At 43.4% G+C, this 22,754-nt stretch overlaps 1 protein-coding gene across 18 annotated transcripts in view; it reads right to left on the reverse strand.

Annotated features, from left to right (window-relative positions):
- Positions 1-22,754, reverse strand: part of DOCK9 (dedicator of cytokinesis 9) — a 295,408-nt gene that overhangs the window by 24,258 nt on the left and 248,396 nt on the right. For 9 of the 18 annotated variants that reach the window (XM_032592386.1, XM_032592393.1, XM_030313196.1 and 6 more), the window contains exons 39-46: positions 19,773-19,888; positions 11,222-11,359; positions 10,923-11,105; positions 9,222-9,335; positions 8,912-9,127; positions 7,145-7,202; positions 6,114-6,191; positions 4,588-4,694 (exon numbers count right to left, since the gene is read on the reverse strand). In XM_032592386.1, coding sequence (XP_032448277.1) covers positions 4,588-4,694; positions 6,114-6,191; positions 7,145-7,202; positions 8,912-9,127; positions 9,222-9,335; positions 10,923-11,105; positions 11,222-11,359; positions 19,773-19,888 — 1,010 coding nt within the window. Of the gene's footprint in view, positions 1-4,587; positions 4,695-6,113; positions 6,192-7,144; positions 7,203-8,911; positions 9,128-9,221; positions 9,336-10,922; positions 11,106-11,221; positions 11,360-19,772; positions 19,889-22,754 lie in introns of those variants that run through there. The other 9 variants (XM_030313287.1, XM_030313272.1, XM_030313249.1 and 6 more) reach the window with 2 other exon arrangements.

Genomic DNA, 22,754 nt, shown 5'->3' on the forward strand with positions numbered 1-22,754 from the left:
CAGAGCAGGGGAGCTTGGGAATCTAAGTAATTTCTAACTAAGCACACTAAAATTTGAGGGCCACTGTACCAGGTGAAGCTTTCTGAGGCAGGTACATCAGTTATACATCCTCAAGCTAACACATGACACAGAGCTAGTTTATAGAATGAATCAATGTACGTAAATATAGAAATTTCCATGGGGAGCTTGAGTGGCTCAGCCAACCAAGCTGACTCTTAATTTTAGTTAAGCATCCAACTCTTCACTTTGGTTCGGGTCACGATCTCAATGTTCGGGAGTTTGAGCCCTGCATGAGGCTCTGTGCTGACAGCGTGGAGTCTGCTTGGGATTCTCTGTCTTCCTTTTCTCTGCCTCTCCCCTGCTCTCTCTCTCTCTCCCTCCCCCACCCCAAAAATAAAATAAATTAAAAATTAGAAATTTCCAGGTCACAAAGAACTCAGACAACTTCTAGCTGAGACTGTAAGGGACTGTGGTTTTGGTGTTTCTCCTCAATGGGAAGAAAGCATCACACGCAGTCCAGTGTCCCGGGGCAGGGACCATACCTTGCTCACACTGCTATCTCCAGTACCCTGCTCAGTGCCAAGGAAGCTCGGTAAATATTTGCAAAATGAAGCGGGACATATACGTCCTGGTGTGAGCCAAGGGTAGAGCAATTAGACAAGCTGCATGGGTGAAGTTCACCAGTCACTACTGCAATGACCTGAAGGACTACAAAAGTGCCTCCACGGATATTGATTTTGGGGTTACAAAGAAATTTCAACAAGTGGGCAACTGGTCAGGATGAACTGTATTTTCTATTTCCCCTTCTAGAGTCCCTCTTGGCCCTGTCCTTCCTCGCTCTGTGCTTTGGGAGGTCAAAGCACCAGACCGCTGGCCTGCATGCGGGGCTCCCTGTCCTCTGCTCCTGGCTGAGTTCAGAACATGGAAGGCTCAGTAGGAGCCTGGAGGGCAGGAGGAGAGGGAGGATGGGATGGCTATGCACTTGCCCCTCTCTGCCAGGGTGCAGGACTGAGCTCACCCCTAAAATTTGTCAGGCGCCCCCTCCATGTGGTTTCTCTCCCCTCCCCTGGCCCACAGGGTGTCGGGTGGTAAGCTGGCTGTTGCTCACCTCAAGGGTACTGAGATATTACTTACTGGTTTCTCTATACCCTGTCCAAACTTTTCAAAATAGTCCCTTTATTAGCCTTTCTTCAATGTCCTGAGTATGCTACCTATTTCTTCATGGGATCCTGCATGAGGGATCCCCAAAACTTCACGGGCTGTGTAGAATTCTGACATCGCAGGGGACTCGGAATTCTTCAATCTGCACGGACTCCAAATTGCATAACAGAATTGTAAACAGGATGGGATGTTTCTTTTTATCTAATCAAAAGCAGCTGGGAGGGAGTCTGCTCTTTAGATCAGAGTCCGGGAAGATGAACTGCGATCAATAAAAACCCATCTGTGGTCTGCTGCTAGGAGAACTGTGTATTTTTATGCAGCTCCACGAAAATCCTATTAGGAGAGCACGAGGCATTTAAGTACATCTAATAACACAGATTAAAAGGGCAATGATCTTTATTAAGCTATATGTTACACACCTATTCCCATCAGCTTTTCCCAAAACTCCTTCTGGGAGAGAAATGTTCAACTTTCTCTTTTTCTTGAAATGTCCTGATAGCCAAAGCAAAAATGTGTGTGGCAACTTCTGTTTTCCTGGCTTTTAGAACATGTTATTCTTGGGGTGCCTGGGTGGCTCAGTCAGTAAAGCCTCCGGCTTCGGCTCAGGTCATGATCTCGCAGTTTGTGAGTTCAAGCCCCACGTCAGGCTCTGTGCTGATAGCTCAGAGCCTGGAGCCTGCTTCCGATTCTGTGTCTCTCTCTCTTTCTGCCCCTCCCCCACTCATGCTCTGTCTCTCCGTCTCTCTGTCTCTCTCTCAAGTAAACAAACATTAAAAAAAATTTGTTCAGAACATGTTATTCTTTCAACTCCCAGCTAGTTTCAGTCTTGATGTGCAGGGGTTGCACACGACTTTATAACCCCACCGAGTCATACCCTAATCATTATAGATCATCACGTACTATGGACCTTGTTAAATATTTACCAACTTTATGCTTCAAGGACAGGGTGGAAAATCCATATTCTGGAAATAATTGATAAAGTTACCCCCTCACATGTTTAGTGATCAGACTGGATGCCATTCACAAATTTCCTCAGGAAAGCCTGCACATGATTTCCTAGGCTGATTCCCTCCCCGGCAGTGATTACTCCAGCCTGATACTTAGTCAGATGGGCTGACCTGAGCTTCATTTATCATCCCCGCGGGACAGGTTACTGAGAACTGTTTACTTTCAACTCCGTAGTTGTTCTTGGCATAGTTGCTTTCCTTACCAAATTCTAAACAAAATGCCGGACTCCAGAGGTCTGTTTAGGCATGGGGGACAAGGGCGCTTTCTGCAAGGAGACAATACATTCAAGCCTCTTCTCAGAGAAGAACCCAGTCAAACACCTTGAAGGAGGAGTTCAAAGCCAAGAGCGTGCAAGCCTTATTACCTCAGTGACAGGTCGCACACTTCAGAGCAAAAATTAAAAATTACCTTTTGCCCAGGCATTTCAAGGTAGAGAGGCAGCTGAACTATTAACGCCATGTAATAACAGGCCTTTTTTTTGTTGTTGCTGTTTTTTTTTTTTTTTTTAATCCTTCGGGCTACTCAGAAAACTTTATTGTGGTTAAAGTTATTTTAATATTTACATGTGAAATGCATTCAATATATTATCTTTCTTTTTCATGCTTACTTTTTAATTGAGAGGTTCATTTGAGACCAATTTAGGACAGTGGTTCTTAAACTCTGGGGGCTTAAGACCCCTTTATATATCATTGAAATTATTGAGAATTCCTTAAAAACGACTGAGAACTTTTATGTATATGGGTGTTATCTCTCAATATTTACATACATTATATGGACTGGAAACTGGAAAATACTAAAAGGTTTATTAATTTAATTAAAATAATAAACCTATGTTAATGAAAAAATAACATTTTTTATGAAAAAAATTTCACCCCTCCCCCCCAAAAAAAATTAGGGGAAAAAGTAGCACTATTTTACGTTTTTGCAACTCTCTTTAACATCTGATGTCATAGGAGAAACCTGAATTCTCATATTTGCTTCTGCTTTCAATCTTTTCAATATGCTGTTCTGGACGATGTATACAAAGAAAGTCCAGCCTCACACACACATCCAGTTGGAAAAGGAAGGACCTCAAAGACTTCCTAAAAGGTCCGGGGTTCCCTCAACCACACTTTGAGAACTGACTCAAAGTGTAATCTGCTAACATGTCCTGGTTAAGGTCACTGAAGATGTCTGATCACAGCTCTACTTACTGGGCAAGAACATGATTAAAAGTCATAATATTAATCGTAGGACCTCCACATCATAAAAACAAATACAACAGAGGAAGAATGTATTTCTTTCTTTCTCTGTTCTTTCTCTCTACATGAAGAAACAGACAATTTTATTTTTCTTTATTTAAAAGACAGGCAGGATCAACTAGCTTTCCCTTGACTGTTTCATTCTGTCCTGAGCTGAGGAGAGGCGGGCACACATGAAAAACCTTTCTGGCAGACATTGATCAAAGAGGAAATTCAGGGAACATAAGCAGACAACTGGCATTTGTTCAAATTCCTAACTTTATTTCAAAGCTTTCTGGTTCCAGATAAGTGGCTGCAAGGTGATCCTGTTTTGGCAAGAAAATTACAGAAATTGCCATGCTGATCTTAGGTCAAACTTTCTGATCTCTATTGGGGGTAGGACGGGGTGGTCTTCTTTACTAAGGTGAGAAGAATCTGGACTAAGGCACTCCAGTGGAGGCAGGGAACCAGGTCTGCTCTGCCCTGGAGCCCAGTCTGGCCTCTCATGGCTTTGAGTGTCTGTGGACACGGGGGAGAGGTCAGTGTTGGAGACACTGACTTAAAAGTCAGAGTGGCTGGTTAGTTCAGTTGGGCAGAGTGTGGTGCTAATAAAAGTCAGATTAAAATAGCAATAAAAGGGGCGCCTGGGTGGCGCAGTCGGTTAAGCATCCGACTTCAGCCAGGTCACGATCTCGCGGTCCTTGAGTTCGAGCCCCGCGTCAGGCTCTGGGCTGATGGCTCAGAGCCTGGAGCCTGTTTCCGATTCTGTGTCTCCCTCTCTCTCTGCCCCTCCCCCGTTCATGCTCTGTCTCTCTCTGTCCCAAAAATAAATAAAAACGTTGAAAAAAAAATTAAAAAAAAAAATAGCAATAAAACCCATGAACTGGAGAAATTAATGGCTGGAAAGAATGAGAAACCTTCTGGTCAGAATACTGCACCTATTACCACAACTGTTTGAGCTCTCAGCTTCACTTCCCTCCTAAATGAGCTGCTCAAGCTCTTTCCAGAGACAAGGAGGAAATCCTAGACAGGGGGATGGCGTAGCTTTCGCTGCTCTGTGTCAGCCGTCTGGAGCATTATTTTGGTCAGAGCGAAGTGTGCAGCCAGCAGCCGCCCAGAGAAAACCCTCGTGTGCAGAGCACAGCCAGCCCTGAGACACTCCATGACCCAACAAGCCCACGCTAGCCAAGGCGCTCACCTCGTTGAAATGGACGTCTTGCATTCCGACATCTTCCATCATGGAGGCCTCCTCGTCTATGTTTGGGGTAATGACCCTGAAAGCTGTGCATCCTTGTCTAAACATGCCTAGAATGGAGACAGCAGGGGAGAGAGCTGGTCACTGACCCGTAATTGGATGGACCTGGAGGGCTCTCCCTGCCTGCCACGTTTCTGTGCTGAATGACACGACTGACTTTGAAACCTCTTATGTCTCAGGCTCCCATTCTCACAGGGAGCCACTGGGTGCTTTTCATCTGCTTCCTCATAGTTCACCTCACCTCCCTCAATTCTTTGCTCGTTTTAATTTTTCACCCACCTTTATTAAAATATATGTAATCCCTAAATAACCATAAATAAATGGAAACACATATTGGATCCAATTAATAGTTAAAAAAGTAACATTAATTTGACTTGGTAAGATGGACCATGCTCAGATACCAAGAAAAATAAAGCCAAAGCCAATCAAAGCGAAACACAGGACTCAAAAAGGACTGTTTCCTTCAAGCTGTCACCTCCCCAACTCTGGCTGGGGGTAACCCAGAACTCGGATTAGAACTCGCTCTTCTCTTTCACAAAGCATTCTACCAAGATGTAACTCAAGAGCCGCAGCCATGAGTGGAGAGCTTGTCTTAGCTGGTTCCATATCTGCTGCCCGAAGGGTAAGGAGAGGCCTTCTTTCTTCCCCAAAACAGAAGAGCAGGAGCCCGTACAGCATGAATGCTTCAGGGGCCTGTGCACTCAGATTCTCTGGGGGAGATGGTAGAAGGCTGGAGCTGGGATAAACAACCGGGATAAGGATAAAGGCCTCAAGCGATAATGGCCCATTTGGGGCCTTCACTCAACTTGGGAGTCACTGGGGAAAAGTTCTGTGTCAGTTGGATAATGCCAGCTGGGCAAAGGTGATCAAGTACAGAAAGGACCTCAAATGTCTTTGCCACTCTATTTTGAGATCACTTTACAATAAAACAAAACAGAAGTCAAAACTTGAATGGAGACCTCCCCTAATTCAGAAAAAAGAGGAGTATAGAGTATTTTGAAATCAAGTCCCGAAAGAGTAGATTGTGACGTCAGGTATTTTTCTGCGACACGATGGTCAGGATTTCAGAGCCATTCACGGGTTGTCTGAGGTCTCTGCCACTGTCTCACTAGAGACTTGCTCTTATTCTTTGGAGACAAAAGCTTCCCCTATGGCAAGCATTAATCTAGGAGCTTGAGGCTATGTTAATGTACAAAAAGCAAAACTACAGAAGCCAACCACCCAGGTTTCCAGTAGAGAATACGTTTAAATATGCACCTCAGCTCCAGGGGGACAACTACAAGGGTGGCCCAAGTGCCTCCGGTCCTTGCACAGGAACAGATTGCCATGGAAACCGGAGAGGAAAGGAAGGGAGGGAAAGAGAGCCGAGCCTATCCATGCAGCGTTGCAAGAGAAAACCCCCACACCTCTAAGTGTCATGTGGATGGGGCAGCGGGGGCCCTGGGGGCCGGGCCCACCCTCAGGCTCACCTCCCCGGCGCCTCCTCTGGCAGGTGCTGTGGCTGTAGGGGAAGAGGGGCAGCTCCGGACGGAGGGCTATGTCTGCTTCTAAACACGAGGAAATGTGTTACCTGACAAAAGGTCTCAACAGGAAATCATGCTAGTAGCAAGAGAATATGGAGCCCTTCTTTAATTTCTTTCTCATTTGGGCTCTGATGTAGGATAAGCCTAGACTCCCTTAAATTCCATTCCAAACAGCCAGCTGTCCCAGAAATACAGAAATTCCCTGGCCTTGGCACATGACTTTATATCATTTCTCACTTTGTAAATGTACTTCTTGTTGGCCAGATCTGGTGCTGCTGTGCTCTAGGACACAGGCATACGTGACCAGCTTTTCTAAAAACCTTGGTGTTCTTGATTTCAAACTGGAAATGAACGACCGGTGTTTAACCAAAAGAACCTGTGAACGAATTCATGGCCTGCTCATCTGGGAACAAACACATAATGCACAAATGAGCAGCACCCACACACTCCTGCCTTCTCCTCCTTCCCTGGGGAGGCGAGGTTTCTAGCCAGCAAGGCTGCCTTCCCACATAGTAAAGCCAACTGGGCCGCGGTTCCAGAAAACACTGTCAAATAATCTCCTGTTACAATTGCCATTTGATTGATAAACAGTTCCAGTGGGAATCTGAAGGGAAAATAAATCTCAGCTTGAGATTGGCCAGTCAAGGACACCCAGATGCAAAGCTCATTAACTAGTTTTTTGCAAGACAGAGCCATTAGTTAAAGGTTATACAATAACATGCCATACAGTTTTGTTTTTGATATTGGCATTTCTGCTGTGCCTACCAAGCCAAGCAAATGTGAATAAAATAATGAATATAGCGTACACACACAGAGACACACAGACACACACACACACACACACACACACACACACACACACACACACAACAAATCCAAACCTCCCACCTCCCGATCTTTCTGAACGGCTCTCACTTGTCTTGGCTGCTTTGTACAGTTCTGTATTCATTTCACAAAACACAGGAATCATTCCTTACCTTTCCGCGTGAGATATTCTGCCACCAGGGCTGTGACATGGACATAACACATCGCTGCCTACAATAAAGACACATGCTTCAGAATCATGTCATAATGCTCACGGACAGGAATCTAATGGCTGCACGTACTTTCAATAGGTCTCAAGGGAACTAGGGGTTCTAATGGCTGACATCTTACCTTTTGAAAAAGGTGGAACACTTCACATAAAATGAAATTTTGAAACAAATTGCAAATTGAGACAAATGGTAGTAAATATACTAAGTCTCATTTCTATTTTGAATTACTGAATTTAACATGAAAGATAAAAAAAGCATTTTTTCTTATACTATTGAAATTCCTGCATCATTTCTCCTAAGGTAAAAAGAGGCCCATTTGAAGAAAAGGTGTGTGTCTTCCTAGATTCTGGGAGAAGTGCTCATATTTCAGCAGCTAATATATTTTTCTCTCAACTTAAGAAAATGTAGTAACTACTTCCTGACATAGAATTATAAACCAAAATTATAACTTAATGTTATAATTAATGTAATGTTAGATAACATTATAAACACCTTAAATGAAAGAAAAATAAAATAATCTTTGTTTTTTTTTTTTACTAAGTTGCCACAGTGTTATAAAAAAAAAATCACAAATAGCTGTTGGAAATGAACCTGATTCTGACGCCTGAACCCCTGGTTCTTGTCAGAATGACAGAAAAATCACTCCTACCAGTAATATGTAATTCACTGTTATCACAGCTAAAATATAGTTCAGAATAAATTTATGGTCAAACAGAACGGACTTCTTGAATAATCAATACATAAAAATAGTTACACGAAACTTTCGGATGTAGAACATAATTTTACTAATTTAGACAATTAACAGAAGTTTAAAAGTAAAAGCATGCTTCTTTGGTAATACTGTTGATCATACCTAAATGTCTTAGGCACAAATCGTAAACACAGTTTTTGGGGGAACAAAGAACCTGTCATACAGCCTACTGTTTTCTTTGATTTTGCCCCTTTTACAGACGATGTCATGGAGACCCAGAGGGGTTAACAATGGACTCAATGTCACAGACTTAGTGAGAGTTGGATGTGAGATTCGGTCTGTCCCCGGGGCCTGTGCGCCTAGCTCCCTGCCGCCACTCTGTCTACTTAGGGAAATGTGGCCCCTCTGTACAAGGGTAGTGCTCTCACACCTACCACATCCACAGACAACAGACCACCTCAAAAAGGAAACAGCAATGTCCTATCATTGCTTTAAGAACAGGAAAATTAAACTTCATCATAAAAGAGCTGGATTTTAGGACGAGACAGAAGTTTCGATGCAGGAGCTGAACACACTGGAATCAGCAGGCCATCTATGTGAACATAGATGCTAAGAGCTTTCAGAAAATGCTCTCTTGTGGCAGGAACATGCCTCTACCGTGCTGTAAACTACCGAGATGCTTAGAAGACTAGGAAGTATCACTTCTTTAATTACTGGGATATTTTCTTAAAATTGGTTTCTTTTCTTTTTTTTTTTTAACGTTTATTTATTTTTGAGTGAGCGGGGAGGGGGGTGCAGGGGTGGGGTGGGGATAGAGGATCCGAAGCAGGCTCTGCGCTGACAGCAGAAAGCCTGATGTGGGGTTTGAATTCATGAATTGTGAAATCGTGACCTGAGCCGAAGTCAGATGCTTGACCGACTGAACCACACAGGTGCCCCATTAAAATTGGGTTTCTTCTAGCGAATGAGACATAACTAGTTTCTCCCAAAATCCCAGATTGAGAGGCTTGCAGGACTACCTCAGAGAGATCCCCATTTTTGACGTGGATCCTGGCCATGCTGTCCAGCCACGTCTTCCTGAGCTCGGGAGTGCTGGCATAGGACTTGGCCAGACTATACTGGAGGTCTACCAGCATCTCCGGGTCATTCTCGTGCTCCTTCATTTGGGCGGTGGCCATCAGAACTGTGCGGATCCTTTTGGTCAAGTCCTTCACATCCGAGGAGAAGGTGGTGTGCTAAAGCAAGGTGGAAGAAGGACACACGGGTTCAGCTGTGTTCTGCCTGTCCGCACACACACCAGATGATGAGGCAGTCTTGGGGGCCACCCACCTTGATGAGCCTGTCACTGTTGGCACAGTTGTTGATGATGGACAAGGACTGCTGGAATCTGGTTCCCCCGATCCCAACAACGTCTGCTATCAGCTGGCTGACAGAAATAATGACCTTAGGGACACACAAATGTGAACAGATCATTTCACTTCAAATGACTTCCCTAAACTTGCTCTTGTCTTCAGTTAGGATGTGCAAAGTTTTGAGCACAGATCATTTGCAGTGCAAGGAAACAATGCCTGAGTCATCTTTTTCCCCTTCCAAGAACCTGTCCAGAAGGTGACTTGTGCTATCCTTAAGTATTTTGTTTGCACAGCAAAATGCTAATCAGGAGGACATAGGCACGAGAATCAGATAAGACCTTATCACTTGGATAGTTACTCGCTTCTCTAATAAAAAGGGAGACCTTATCATTTACCCCACTCAGTTACTGGTTTGAGCTTATACACACTAAATATTCAATAAGTGGACTGTCCTTTGTATTTTTTATTAAAACATTTACATATTAACTATGCAGTGGGGGGGGGGGGAGCACCTGTCTTTACTGGGGTCTGTGAAGTGCTCTGCCTTTTACCCAGTTATACAAAGTAAAAACGGGTGTCATCCTTATTCCCTCCTTTTCCTTCACCATCCCCTCCATTCCTTCACAATCAATCTCTAAGCACTGTGAACTCATGCTCTTCTTCTAACCTTACCATGCCTGGTCTAGGGCACCATCCTCTCTGGCCTGGATTTGACCAAGGTTTCCCCAAAGTCTCTCCAGCTGAGCCCTTAACTCCCCTGATCCATTGTCAGCTCTAGGTCCAGGTGATCCCTCCAAATATGCAATGATGTCTTCTTGACTTGCTCTCACCCGTATTCTTAATTCACCATGAGGACGTCGTCCAGCTCCCTGGATAGGCCCTTCCCCTGGTGCATCCATGGCCTGACACATGCTCACCCTCTAGACGTGCTAACCTCTGTTGGTCCTTCCCATCTTCTGAGAAGCCTCCCTGCCCCGGCCAGATGCCCCTCCCTTCCGTGGTGCACTCAAGTTCCTCTATCACGGCACTGGGGACAGTGCACCGACAATGGGGTCTGTCTTCCAGTGGACTGTACACTCCATGAGGGCCAGGGGAGGGTTGTTTGATTCATGGTTGTATCTGTGAATTCTAGCATGTAGTTTGCAAACAATAAGTATTTACTTAAAAAAGGAATAAACACAGAGATAGAAAAGGCACTCCTACATGAGTTTGTAGAAAAAGGGAGTCTATAAAAATACTTAAGACTTTTCCATATCTTTCACGGTTCCTAGAGCAGAGCATCTGAGACGTGTTAACTCTGGAGGGATGGTAGGTATGTCAGTAGATGGAAGACAGAAAAGAACCACTATGGACTTCCTATGTTTTTCAGCTAAGATGTTCGCTATTGGGCATCCTCACGTAGATTCTAATAGATTATGATTCAATGGAATTTCAGTCGGTCCAATACCGAGTCAATTTTCAAATGTCCCTTTACCGACAGAAACACATTCTGGGCCCAAATCTTACAATGTGGAGAATGAAACAAACCAAACCAGTGAACGTGACTTTCCAATTTTCCATTGCAAGGCCATACCTTGTTGTGCTTACACTGAGGTCTATCGGTAAGCACGACAAAATCTTCCTGCTAAAACAGAACCCCACAGGGTACACCCGCGTTGAAAAGTGAAACTACACGCACTTGCAAATGCGTCCGGACAAAGGACTTCTTTCCAGTGTAGTCGAAGTTGTTCCTCATGAGGAAGTACAGCAGCTGGGAGGCCTCGGTTCTGATGGAGCTCAGCTTGGAGTTGCAGCATTTCAGGATCTCGTAGCACAGAGCAGCACACATGTCGGCCCTCCCTTCATAGAAAGTCGAGGGAAACTGGGGGGAACAGCAGAGAGCGAGGCCCACGTGATGATCAGTGCTCCCTTCAACCCCAGGTGCAAGGCAGACAAGTACGGTCATCGACGAGGACATCCCCCGGGGAAGCAGCTCACCTTATAAATGAATGACCTTAAGGCAGTGAAGACATTTTTCAAAGCCGTTTCAGACTGATGTTTTTGAAGAAAACACAGATAGACGTCAAAAACTTTTTTCATGAGAGGATTATGTCCGTGGTCGGCCAGGAGCTGGTTCTTAAAACACAGAAGGACAGCTTGGTTAGTGAGACCCACTGGACACCTCAACTGGGGTTGCACACAATTTTCAGACTCAAAGGTTCAATTTTCTAGGTACTAAGACAACTTATAATTTAAACAAACTCTGCCATGAATCTCTAGGAAAACACAGGAATCCTCTTGTAATACAAATAAGCCTACAACAAATTCATGCTTTGGAGAGTCTGCTTTTTTTCTTTTTTCTCTTTTAATTAAATGTTTTTAATGTTTATTTTTGAGAGAGAGAGAGAGAAAGAACATGAGCAGGGGAAACGACAGAGAGAGGGAGACCAGAATCCGAAGCAGAGCTGTCAGCACAGAGCCTGACATGGGGCTCGAACCCATGAACTGTGAGATCATGACCTGAGCCGAAGTTGGACGCTTAACCGACTGAGCCATCCAGGCGCCCCTGCTTTTTTCTAATAAGGGAGGGACTAATCATAAAACTTCCTAGCATACCGTAACGTGGTTTAAAGGACAACTATTCCTCAGTACTGATTTGGCTTCTATTTATTTAGTTATTTTTACCGTTTACCAGCCACCAATACAGAGGTAATCTTTGTGACATCTTAATTCCAACAAAGAAGTGCCATTACAGGTTTTGGCTGATTAGTGGGCTGGAAAAAAACACTGAAGTGAGGTCCCCTAAAAGTAAGTTTGTTTCTTTCCAGGCTTCTCAGGGGACCCTGTTAAGTGATGAATAATAACCAGACAGCTTGGTAAGGTGGGAAAACTTACAGGCTTTGATCAGGCCCCATTGATCATGTGCATCGATCTGCACAGGTAAACTGAGTCTTACTCTTCCCACCTGTAAATGGCGACCCTAGAACTGACCTTGTGCAGACACTGCGAAGACGTGAGTCAAGTACAGAAAGTGTCTGACGCATCCTTGATCGGGCTCAGTAAGTGGTGCCGGCAGGATTTTAAATATCATGGATTCTACTTGACAAAGCAAAACAGCAGAGCCACAATTCATACCTCTCATCATTCTGCAAGGGCTTTTCACACCAGCAGTAAATTCATACTAATTGAACACTTCGTTCAAAACTCTCATCAACTGCTGAACACACAGGTAGATATAGATGTCACTGAGCTAGAGGCCAGCATGCAACCATTGTGCCTTAACGTATGTGACACTAAAGAGCTACATCTTCAAATACAGATAAGCCTGTCTGCACAAAGGTGTGTGTGTTTGGGACAAGTAGGCAAACGTGATGATAAAAAAATGTCAAGAGGCCAGTGTCTCAAACCAATCTTACAATTTTTCCAAATGACTGGAGATAACTTATGTCCAAGTATTTCTGTTAAATAGCCAATTATGGCTGGGGTGTTAGTTCTAAGACTGACCTCACCTTATTTGGGGAGAAAAATTTTTACTCAAGGAATAAATTTTGTTTTCGTAGGTCCAGTGACTCACAGATGTACTCACAGCTGGTAGGACACCTGGAATCCACAGTGATCTTTACAACATGAAATACTGAGCACAGTACTGAATTCCATCATGTGAAAGAGAAGCAATTTAATGAGTAGAAAATATGACTTAATTAACTGAATATGATATATTCTCAACCAAGAGCAGCTGTTTACCAACTGGAAAAAAGAAAGGGTGGCTCCAGTGTTTCGGGAACTGCTCACATGGCTTGTTGTCTGTGAACATTACTTTTCCAGGGGCCACCATCCTCCCTACTTATGGCTGGATTAAGGTTTGCACAGATCTGGATGTGAGCTTTCCTCCTCTCAGCACTCTTTGGGGGGAGGATATCCAGAAGAGATAGTGTGGACAAAAATCGCCAGGAGCCTGGTCTTGCTGATGGAACTGGCCTGTCTCCAAGTTCTTACCCCTGGAGTTAAATTTTCCTTCCTCGCACTTTCTCATCAAGGTGTGTGTTCCTATTTTCAGGATTTAGTCTTCGTGGGTTCTGGCCTCAAAACCCAATTGCAAGAATGCAGTTAAAACTCACTCACACGAAAATATAAAAAAATCCCTCATGTAAAGGGATAGAGGACCTCTCAACCCAGACACAACCCTATGTACCAGCTGCCATCTGCCATCTTCCAATCAATCTTCTTCTCTCCCTCTCTTGGTCTCTCTGCATGTCTGTCTTTTCACTAATTAGAAAGTGATATACACAAATGTAAAACAAATGTTTGAACATTCAAAAAGGACAGGGGTTGGGAGGTGGGAAACAAAACAGAACCACCCTTCACTTTTCCACTCAGAAGTAACCACAGGTAGCAACAGAGTGTATCTCATGTCCACCTTTTTATCCCTATGGACTTGTCCTGAAAATAGGAGAATTTCATTCAGGAAATTAAATGAGACGTTGCAACAATATGGAGGGCACGGCTATTCTCTAGCAACAAGGTGGAGAATAGGTTGTAAATAAATCTCAGGAGCTGTCAGATATGCATGCAGGTTTGACTGTTGTAACACGTCCTCCTTGGCAGAATGAGCCTTTAAGAGAATGAACACTCAAAATCAGTAATTTTTAAAGATCCAGGAACAGGATAAAAACAAACTTAAACCTTGGGTACCAAAGTGAGAGGTCTAGAACCATGTTATTTAAAATAGATGTACCTTTCCTAGGCATACAGCGTTTAGTTTTATTTAGACATTGCTTTAAAAATCCAGTTTAGAGAAGAGCTGTGTCAGTTGCAAATGCTCAACAATCACTAAGGTGACCTGATTTCATGCGTTCTTGCAGACCAGGCCCACGGTTGTGTGAACCAGACCAGAAAGTTCCTAGAAGAACCCAATGATCCAAGCGCCCTCCAACATCGCATACGGATTCTCCCCATGCAGCTCAAATCAAGAAAAGGCACTACGTGGAATTGCTAAAAATACATTATCAGATTAAATCTGTAAACCCATCAAAAAGATCATCAAAGATCATTAAAGGCCAGCATTGACTTGGGGTTGTGTTAATCATAGACATTATGAAATAGCCAGAGAAGAACACTATTTTTCTGCATGTAACTACCTTGGCTTACAAAACACATCCTTTTGTGTATTAAATGAGACAACACATGTGAAAGCATCCAACACAGGACCGGCAACTGGTAAGTGTTTGGTAATTTCTCTTTTTTTCTACATGAGAGATTATTCAATTACCTTGATATAACTCAGCTTAGCTTTTCTCTCTTTCTCCCTCTTTCCCTCCCCTATCACCACCTCCCTGCCATGCCTGGCTTAGTGGAGAACAAGAACTTCATCTGGTCAAATGTGCAGTGATCTTGGGCAAATCTTTTAACCTGTCTCAGTCTCAATCTCCTCATCTGTGAAATGAGTGATAAGAAGATCCACCAGGGCAGGCTAACATGAAGATTAATGCTTGAGGCACAGAGTAATAATAAATAAATAAATAGCAGGAATTTCATTCAATAAATAGCAGGAAACTAACAACAACAACAACAACAACAACAACGTTATTATTAAGGGTTTAAGTCTTTTCAAACATTTTCTTTCATTAAGAATATGATTTCTTGGGCCTGGGTGGCTCAGTTGGTTAAGTGTCAGACTTCCGCTGAGGTCATGACCTCACGGTTCAAGAGTTTGAGCCCCGTGTAGGGCTCTGTGCTGACAGCTCAGAGCCTGGAGCTGATGTATCTCCCTCTCTCTGGCCCCGCACCCGCTCATGCGCTCACACTATTTCTCTCTCTCAAAAATGGATAAACACTAAAAAAAATTAAAAAAAAAAAGAATATGATTTCTTGACTATCCTTGGCAACTTATTAGATGCAGTCAATTAAGAGACTCAGTAACGATGGTGCTGTATCTGTGGAAGATGATTTTTTTCCAATTATGTCAGTTAACTCAGTGTAAGAATTTAATTTTTCTGATACGCTCCAAATGGTGCGTCAGCTGAGTAAATATCTGCAGAGGAAGATCCTAGTGGCTGCCGTGTCAGGGGCCTCATGAACCTGCGAATCCAGACCAGCAAGCCTGCAGTGTGGCATGGCATCCAATAATGCCGTAACATCTGCCCATCTTTCCACTTCCTAATGGGGGTGCAGAGCTTTAAACGTTTTTGCACACAGGCGTGTAGACTTCGACAGAGACCACCTCTGCACTAAAGCTCAGTCTTCTCTGTGGGTCTCAGGAGTTAGACCCTTTGTCATGGGCCCAGGAAGTCATGAACACAGGGTAGACGTTTTGGGATACTTCTTATCAATCCATGATACAGTAGGCATAACTGCCAAGTTCTAGGTAAGGAAACCAGGGTTTCCAGATGTCCAGCAGACCCAGCTGAGGCTTAGAATCTGGCTAATGGTGGAGCTGGGAGGTAAAGCCTGGTCTGTATCCACAAAGTGGCAGATTCTTTCAAAGGCCATCCTACTTTAACCAAACAACGAGAGACAGATCGTTTTCTTCTAACCTTACAAATGAGAGATCTTAGGTCTGGAGACATGAGGTAATTTTCCCAAAGACATTCGGACAATAAATGTCACAAGCAGGGACCATCAGATGTTGTTTCTCTCTCAAGAATCGGGCAGAACCTACCTGGTGGCCAGACGCTGGAGACCTGGGAACCTTGATGAAACCTCTTCTTTAATATGAGGCAAGCATTTTCAAGGGGGCTCAGTATGGACTGTAGGCTGTGCAGTGAAGAAACTGTCACTGTTCTCATGTGCCCGCAGACACACCTCTGCTGCATATGCCCTTACCCCCGGCCACACAGCAGTAGGCTTTCCTGCTCGTTGGCACGGTGGGGCCCAGGCAGAGGGCAGAAAGCCATGTCCCAACTACTGTTCCGAACTTAAGGATTCTCAGTTAGCAGTGGTACAGGCATACCCTGGCCAACACTCACATTAAACATGTCATTGCCCATTTGGACAACAGTTTTTAACTAAAAACACTCAAAAGAAAATGGAAAGAGGTTCCAAACGTGGTTCTGGTAGAGCAGAGGCTCTCAAGTGGTAGCATTCAGGTCTCACCCCGAGACTTTCGGATTCAGCCAGTCTAGGTGAGGGCCTGAGAACCTGCCTTTCTAACATGCTCCCAAGGTTTCCAGCTGCTGCCACCCAGGTGACCACACTCTGAGAGCCACAGGAGTGGAGGCTCTGTGTAATAAGACACTGCTGTCCTCACACATATTCGATGAGAGTCCGCATTTCCTGGTCTCTCATCTGGGTTCCTAGTAATGACATTTTGTGGGGACACGAGTGGTGTGGCTGCTAAGAAGAATAAAGGTATGTTATAATAAAGTGACATGATATCAGGGCAACTATTTTTATCCTAATAAAGTAATGCGCTTTATGAGAAGCAGAGATAAGTAAAGCAGAGAATGACTCTGGCTGCGTTTTCCAAATATCCTTGGAAACAAACACGCTGTTTCAGTATTCGTGGCATAGTAACACTAATTCAATTTCCTCCTTCCACGGTAGAAATGGAAGAAATCGTTTAGCAAGACTAGGAAGTGTTAAGTTCCTAAAATCAAGCGAGTGGCTTGAGAGACCATCTCTACCTACTTGACCGTTACTTGCTAAAACATAAAAATAAGACAAACACCACCTTTTCTTGTCTATCCTTGAAACGTTTCTATCACTGATGTTACTGACAGATTTTTAAAAATTGTAAAAGGTGAATGCGTGTGTACTTATTTTAACTGCCGCTACATTTGGATATGTTCAAAGGTGGTAGGGGTGGCAATGCCTGATCAGGTTCCCATATTATCACCCTTGAGGGCACAGCAAACCGTGTTCCCCAGATGGATGCTTTCTTCTGGCCAAGAGGTAACCACCTCCAGGAACTTGTTCCATCACACCCTGACTGGTAAGCTTTATTTTATTTCAGGGAATTCGAGTCATTAGCTACGGAATGGTTTCATTAAGGGATTTTAAGGATTTATGGTTTCTTTACAGGGGCAAAAACAGTCGCTGAGACAAAATATACAATATAGGAAGCTCTTGCCTGATCAAGTGGGATTCATTCCTGGGATGCAGGGCTGGTTCAACATTCGCAAATCAATCAACGTGATCCATCACATTACAAAAAAAAAAGAGAAGAACCATATGATCCTGTCAATCGATGCAGAAAAGGCCTTTGACAAAATCCAGCACCCTTTCTTAATAAAAACCCCTTGAGAAAGTCGGGATAGAAGGAACATACTAAAGATCATAAAAGCCATTTATGAAAAGCCCACAGCTAACATCATCCTCAACGGGGAAAAAACCTGAGAGCTTTTTCCCTGAGATCAGGAACACGACAGGGATGCCCACTCTCACCGTTGTGTTTAACATAGTGCTGGAAGTTTCTAGCATCAGCAATCAGACAACAAAAGGAAATAAAGGCATCCAAATTGGCAAAGATGAAGTCAAGCTTTCGCTTTTTGCAGATGACATGATATTATACATGGAAATCCGATAGACTCCACCAAAAGTCTGCTAGAACTGATACATGAATTCAGCAAAGTTGCAGGATACAAAATCAATGTCCAGAAATCAGTTGCATTCTTATACACTAACAATGAAGCAACAGAAAGACAATAAAGAAACTGATCCCATTCACAATTGCACCAAGAAGCATAAAATACCTATGAATAAATCTAACCAAAGATGTAAAGGATCTGTATGCTGAAAACTATAGAAAGCTTATGAAGGTAATTGAAGAAGACTTAAAGAAATGGAAAGACATTCCCTGCTCATGGATTGGAAAAAAAAAATATGTCAAATGTCAATACTACCCAAAAGCTATCTACACATCAATGCAATCCCAATCAAAATTGCACCCAGCATTCTTCATCGAAACTAGAACAAGCAATCCTAAATTCATATGGAACCACAAAAGGCCCCGAATAGCCAAAGGAATTTGAAGAAGAAGACCAAAGCAGGAGGCATCACAATCCCAGACTTCAGCCTCTACTACAAAGCTGTCATCATCAGACAGCATGGTATTGGCACAAAAACAGACACACGGGACAATGGAATAGATAGAAACCCCAGAACTAGACCCACAAAACATATGGCCAACCTCATCTTTGACAAAGCAGGAAAGAACATCCAATGGAAAAAAGACAGCCTCTTTAACAAATGGTGCTGGGAGAACTGGACAGCAACATGCAGAAGGTTGAAACTAGACCCACTTTCTCACACCATTTACAAAAATAAACTCAAAATGGATAAAGGACCTAAATGTGAGACAGGAAACCATCAGAACCTTAGAGGAGAAAGCAGGGAAAAGACCTCTCTGACCTCAGCCGTAGCAATCTCTTACTCGACACATCCCCCAAAGGCAAGGGAATTAAAAGCAAAGTGAATTACTGGGACCTTATGAGATAAAAAGCTTCTGCACAGCAAAGGAAACAACCAACAAAACTAAAAGGCAACCAACGGAATGGGAAAAGATATTTGCAAATGACATATCGGACAAAGGGCCTAGTATCTAAAATCTATAAAGAGCTCACCAAACTCCACACCCGAAAAACAAATAACCCAGTGAAGAAATGGGCAGAGGAAACATGAATAGACACTTCTCTAAAGAAGACATCCAGATGGCCAACAGGCACATGAAAAGATGTTCAGCGTCGCTCCTTATCAGGGAAATACAAATCAAACCACACTCAGGTATCACCTCACGCCAGTCAGAGTGGCCAAAATGAACAAATCAGGAGACTATAGATGCTGGAGAGGATGTGGAGAAACGGGAACCCTCTTGCACTGTTGGTGGGAATGCAAATTGGTGCAGCCGCTCTGGAAAGCGTGTGGAGGTTCCTCAGAAAATTAAAAATAGACCTACCCTATGACCCAGCAATAGCACTGCTAGGAATCTACCAAGGGATACAGGAGTACTGATGCATAGGGGCACTTGTACGCCAATGTTCATAGCAGCACTCTCAACAATAGCCAAATTATGGAAAGAAGCCTAAATGTCCATCAACTGATGAATGGATAAAGAAATTGTGGTTATATACACAATGGAATACTACGTGGCAATGAGAAAAAATGAAATATGGCCTTTTGTAGCAACGTGGGATGGAACTGGAGAGTGTGATGCTAAGTGAAATAAGCCATACAGAGAAAGACAGATACCATATGGTTTCACTCTTATGTGGATCCTGAGAAACTTAACAGGAACCCATGGGGGAGGGGAAGTTAAAAAAAAAAAAAAAAAGGACGTTAGAGTGGGAGAGAGCCAAAGCATAAGAGACTGTTAAAAATGAGAACAAACTGGGGGTTGATGGGGGGGGGGGGGGGGGGGCGGGTGGGGTGATGGGTATTGAGGAGGGCACCTTTTGGGATGAGCACTGGGTGTTGTATGGAAACCAATTTGTCAATAAACTTCATATAAAAAAAAAAAAAAAAAAAAAAAGGAAGCTCTTGCCGGTTCAATTAAACACGCACAATGAATTTACAAGGTAAAAGCTCTGACCACGAACAGCTGTTCAATACCAACCTTAAACGCCAGTGTAAACAGAGACAGAGTGTCCAGAGCCGTAAGGCACACCTCCGTAGCAATGTTGGCTTCAAGTAGGGACTGGTGAAGGACGTCAGCGTCTGAGTGGCCATAGCCTGCGTGAATTACAACACGAGGTTACTGCCGGGGGCTGCAGACAGAGAGGGCGGTGGCCCGATACAATCACGCAGTCAACTTTTGATTATTTAGGGAAGGCTTCCTTTGGGGCTTTGTCTCCCTGTTTGCCCTTTTCATCGGTGGTGGGGCAGGGGTAGGTAATTAATAATGCGTCTGTTGGGTTATGACTCTACGATTCTGGAAGGGAAAGAATGGCAGCAACCATTTATTTTGTATTTGCCACGTGCCAGCAATCAATTCTATGAACTTCACATGTATTCGCTCATTTAAATCCCTCAACGACCCTAAGAAGTATGTACATTATTAAACCCTTTCTGCAGATAAGGAGGACAGAGGCACAGGAAGGCTAAACAGCTTGCCTTAAGTCGCACAGTTAGCCCACAGTGGGCGCCAATCCACCCGAGTACTTGGCTGAGCTGCTGGGACGGGAGGGGCGGTGGAAGGAGGCTGAGGCTTCCCAAGCTTCCCACATGGACACAAGGCAGCAGAGGAGCACAGGGGTTAAGAAATGAGCCCCAGGGTCAGCCTGCTGGTCCCTGAATCCAGCTCAGCCACGTGCTACCTGTGTGACCCGTGGGCAAGTTATTCGGCCTCTTTATACCTCTGTGTCCTGGCCTGTAGAACGGGGACAATAATAGTATCTACCTCAAAGGGTGTTCAGTGAGCATTAAGTTGGTTACAATTTGTGAAATTCTAGAATAGGCCCGTGCGCATGTGAATGCTACGTAAGTGCTGAATCGCTGACGTGAAGAACCAGGCATGATAATCAAGAGTTGACTGCACTGCTAATAGTATTGCTACTTGCTTTATCAAAAAGCACGAAAGCCAGTATGTCTGAAGAAACGTTTAAGAAAAGAAAGGACTTGAAGAATCCTAATTTAAATACAAACTGATATCTACTATACGCGGCTATAAACTATCAATTTAGTACTGACATAAATGTAGCTCGACATACAATTTGAGATATTACATATGAAATGATATGCATTAGCAGAAATACATACAGGGGTGCAAAAGATGTTACAGGACTGATCTAGATGACAAAGAAAGATGGCACGATAATAAAACGTCATGTAATGTCTTTCTCCCAGGAGCATCAGCAAATCAAACACTACTATGTAGGTAATTTTCTTTATACTCCAGAGAGGAGGACTTTTGATTACAGATCAGGAAAATGAAGTGCGGAAACCTAGAGAATTTTCTTGAGGCCATTAATGGGGAAAAAAAAACCTAGAAACTGCACCCTAAATTCCTGATCCAGGTCACCATATCATAGTACCTGTTACTAGGATAAAGTAAAGTAACTAGCACGATGTTATTCTCGTTTGAGGCAAATGTCAGAGTTACCGAATGATTTTTAAAAGACTACAAAACAGACTTTCCAAGTTACTGAGAAAGATGGATCTATTTTGGTAATAAGGGTCAGCCAAGGCATCACCCCATTTGGCATGGTTTGTTGGTAAGATACAGAGATGATGAAAGAGGAAAACGGACTGTTAATTATGTTAAAGTGATCATAAAATGGGGCAAGAGGGGAAAAAATCAATACAGCACCCTTTTGTTAGATCAACCAAATTATCACAGGTCACAAAGACCCTTTGTTGAGGGCTGCCGTTTACCCCTACTGATGGTTAATGATCTGGGTTTAAATTGTCCCAAGAACTGGCTTTAATTTTTTTCTTGGCACAGAACTGACATTTTCTTTTTCTAGGTAACTTCTTGGCTACGTGTATGCAGATGCGATTGCCTACACGCTCCAGGATTTTTTTACACTGTGTTTACTTTCAGCTGGAGGTCTAGACCAATCCAGGACTGAAATTTGGCCATGGTGTTGTCTTTAAAACAATATAATCAATGGCCATGGCTAGTTAAGGTTTTTTATTAGTAATTACGTATCCATGTATTGGAACATGACAATGACAAATTTCTCTAACTCTACACCATCCGTGAATCTTGACCTTGTCTATCTGATCTCCTTAAGGGAACAGTCAGATTCATATGGAGTCTGTCTGCCTGTGGTCTGAATTATCTAAGAATAAAAGAAATGATCTTTTTAAGCCACAGTTGTTATAATTTTGCTTTTTGTTAAGCCCTCATCTCAAAACAGAGGATATTGGAAGGGTTGTGGGAGGGGGGCTGGGCTAAATGGGTAAAGGCATTGAGGAATCTAACTCCTGAAATCATTGTTGCACTATATGCTAACTAACTTGGATGTAAATTAAAAAAGAAAAAAAGAAAAAAGAAATCAGCAGGGATTCCTGAGCTGGTGTTATTAAAAAGTCCCTAAAAGTAAGGGGCAGCATGGAGAGGTTATGTAAGTGTTAGACACTGCAGGGGACAGTTTACTGAGAGATGCTCCGGTGGAGAAGGCTTGTCTCAACACCTGGAACAAAGCCGGTGCACGAGGGAAGGCTTTAGTTCAGCGGTCACCATAGGAAATGAACTGACTTGGTATATCCAAAAAGTGATCGTAAGAGAAAAGCAAGTTCTAAGGTTAATGGTCAGCAACTCACTGAAGCTGATTAAGTGGATTCTGACCCCAGCAAACAAGAAGTGCTGTGTTAACCAACCCTACTGATTTTCCCTAGGGGACAGCGCTCGGGGCACTGACTGTCTTCAGCCAGGCTGGTCAGGGAGAGGAGGACTTCCTCCCTTCCCCAGTGTGCCATCTTTGGCATGCACATCATGGACTGCTCTTATTTACACACTTTTTGTTCTGATGTCACTCTATGATAAAGGATTTATTCCAGAATCCCCAAATCTTTTAAACACTCAGAGGCCAGGGATGAGATTTCTTCCCCTATCTAATGTCATCTGCTCTGTTAGACTTAATTAACCTTGCTC

This window comes from Lynx canadensis, chromosome A1 (genome assembly GCF_007474595.2).
Source record: "Lynx canadensis isolate LIC74 chromosome A1, mLynCan4.pri.v2, whole genome shotgun sequence".
NCBI lineage: Eukaryota > Metazoa > Chordata > Mammalia > Carnivora > Felidae > Lynx > Lynx canadensis.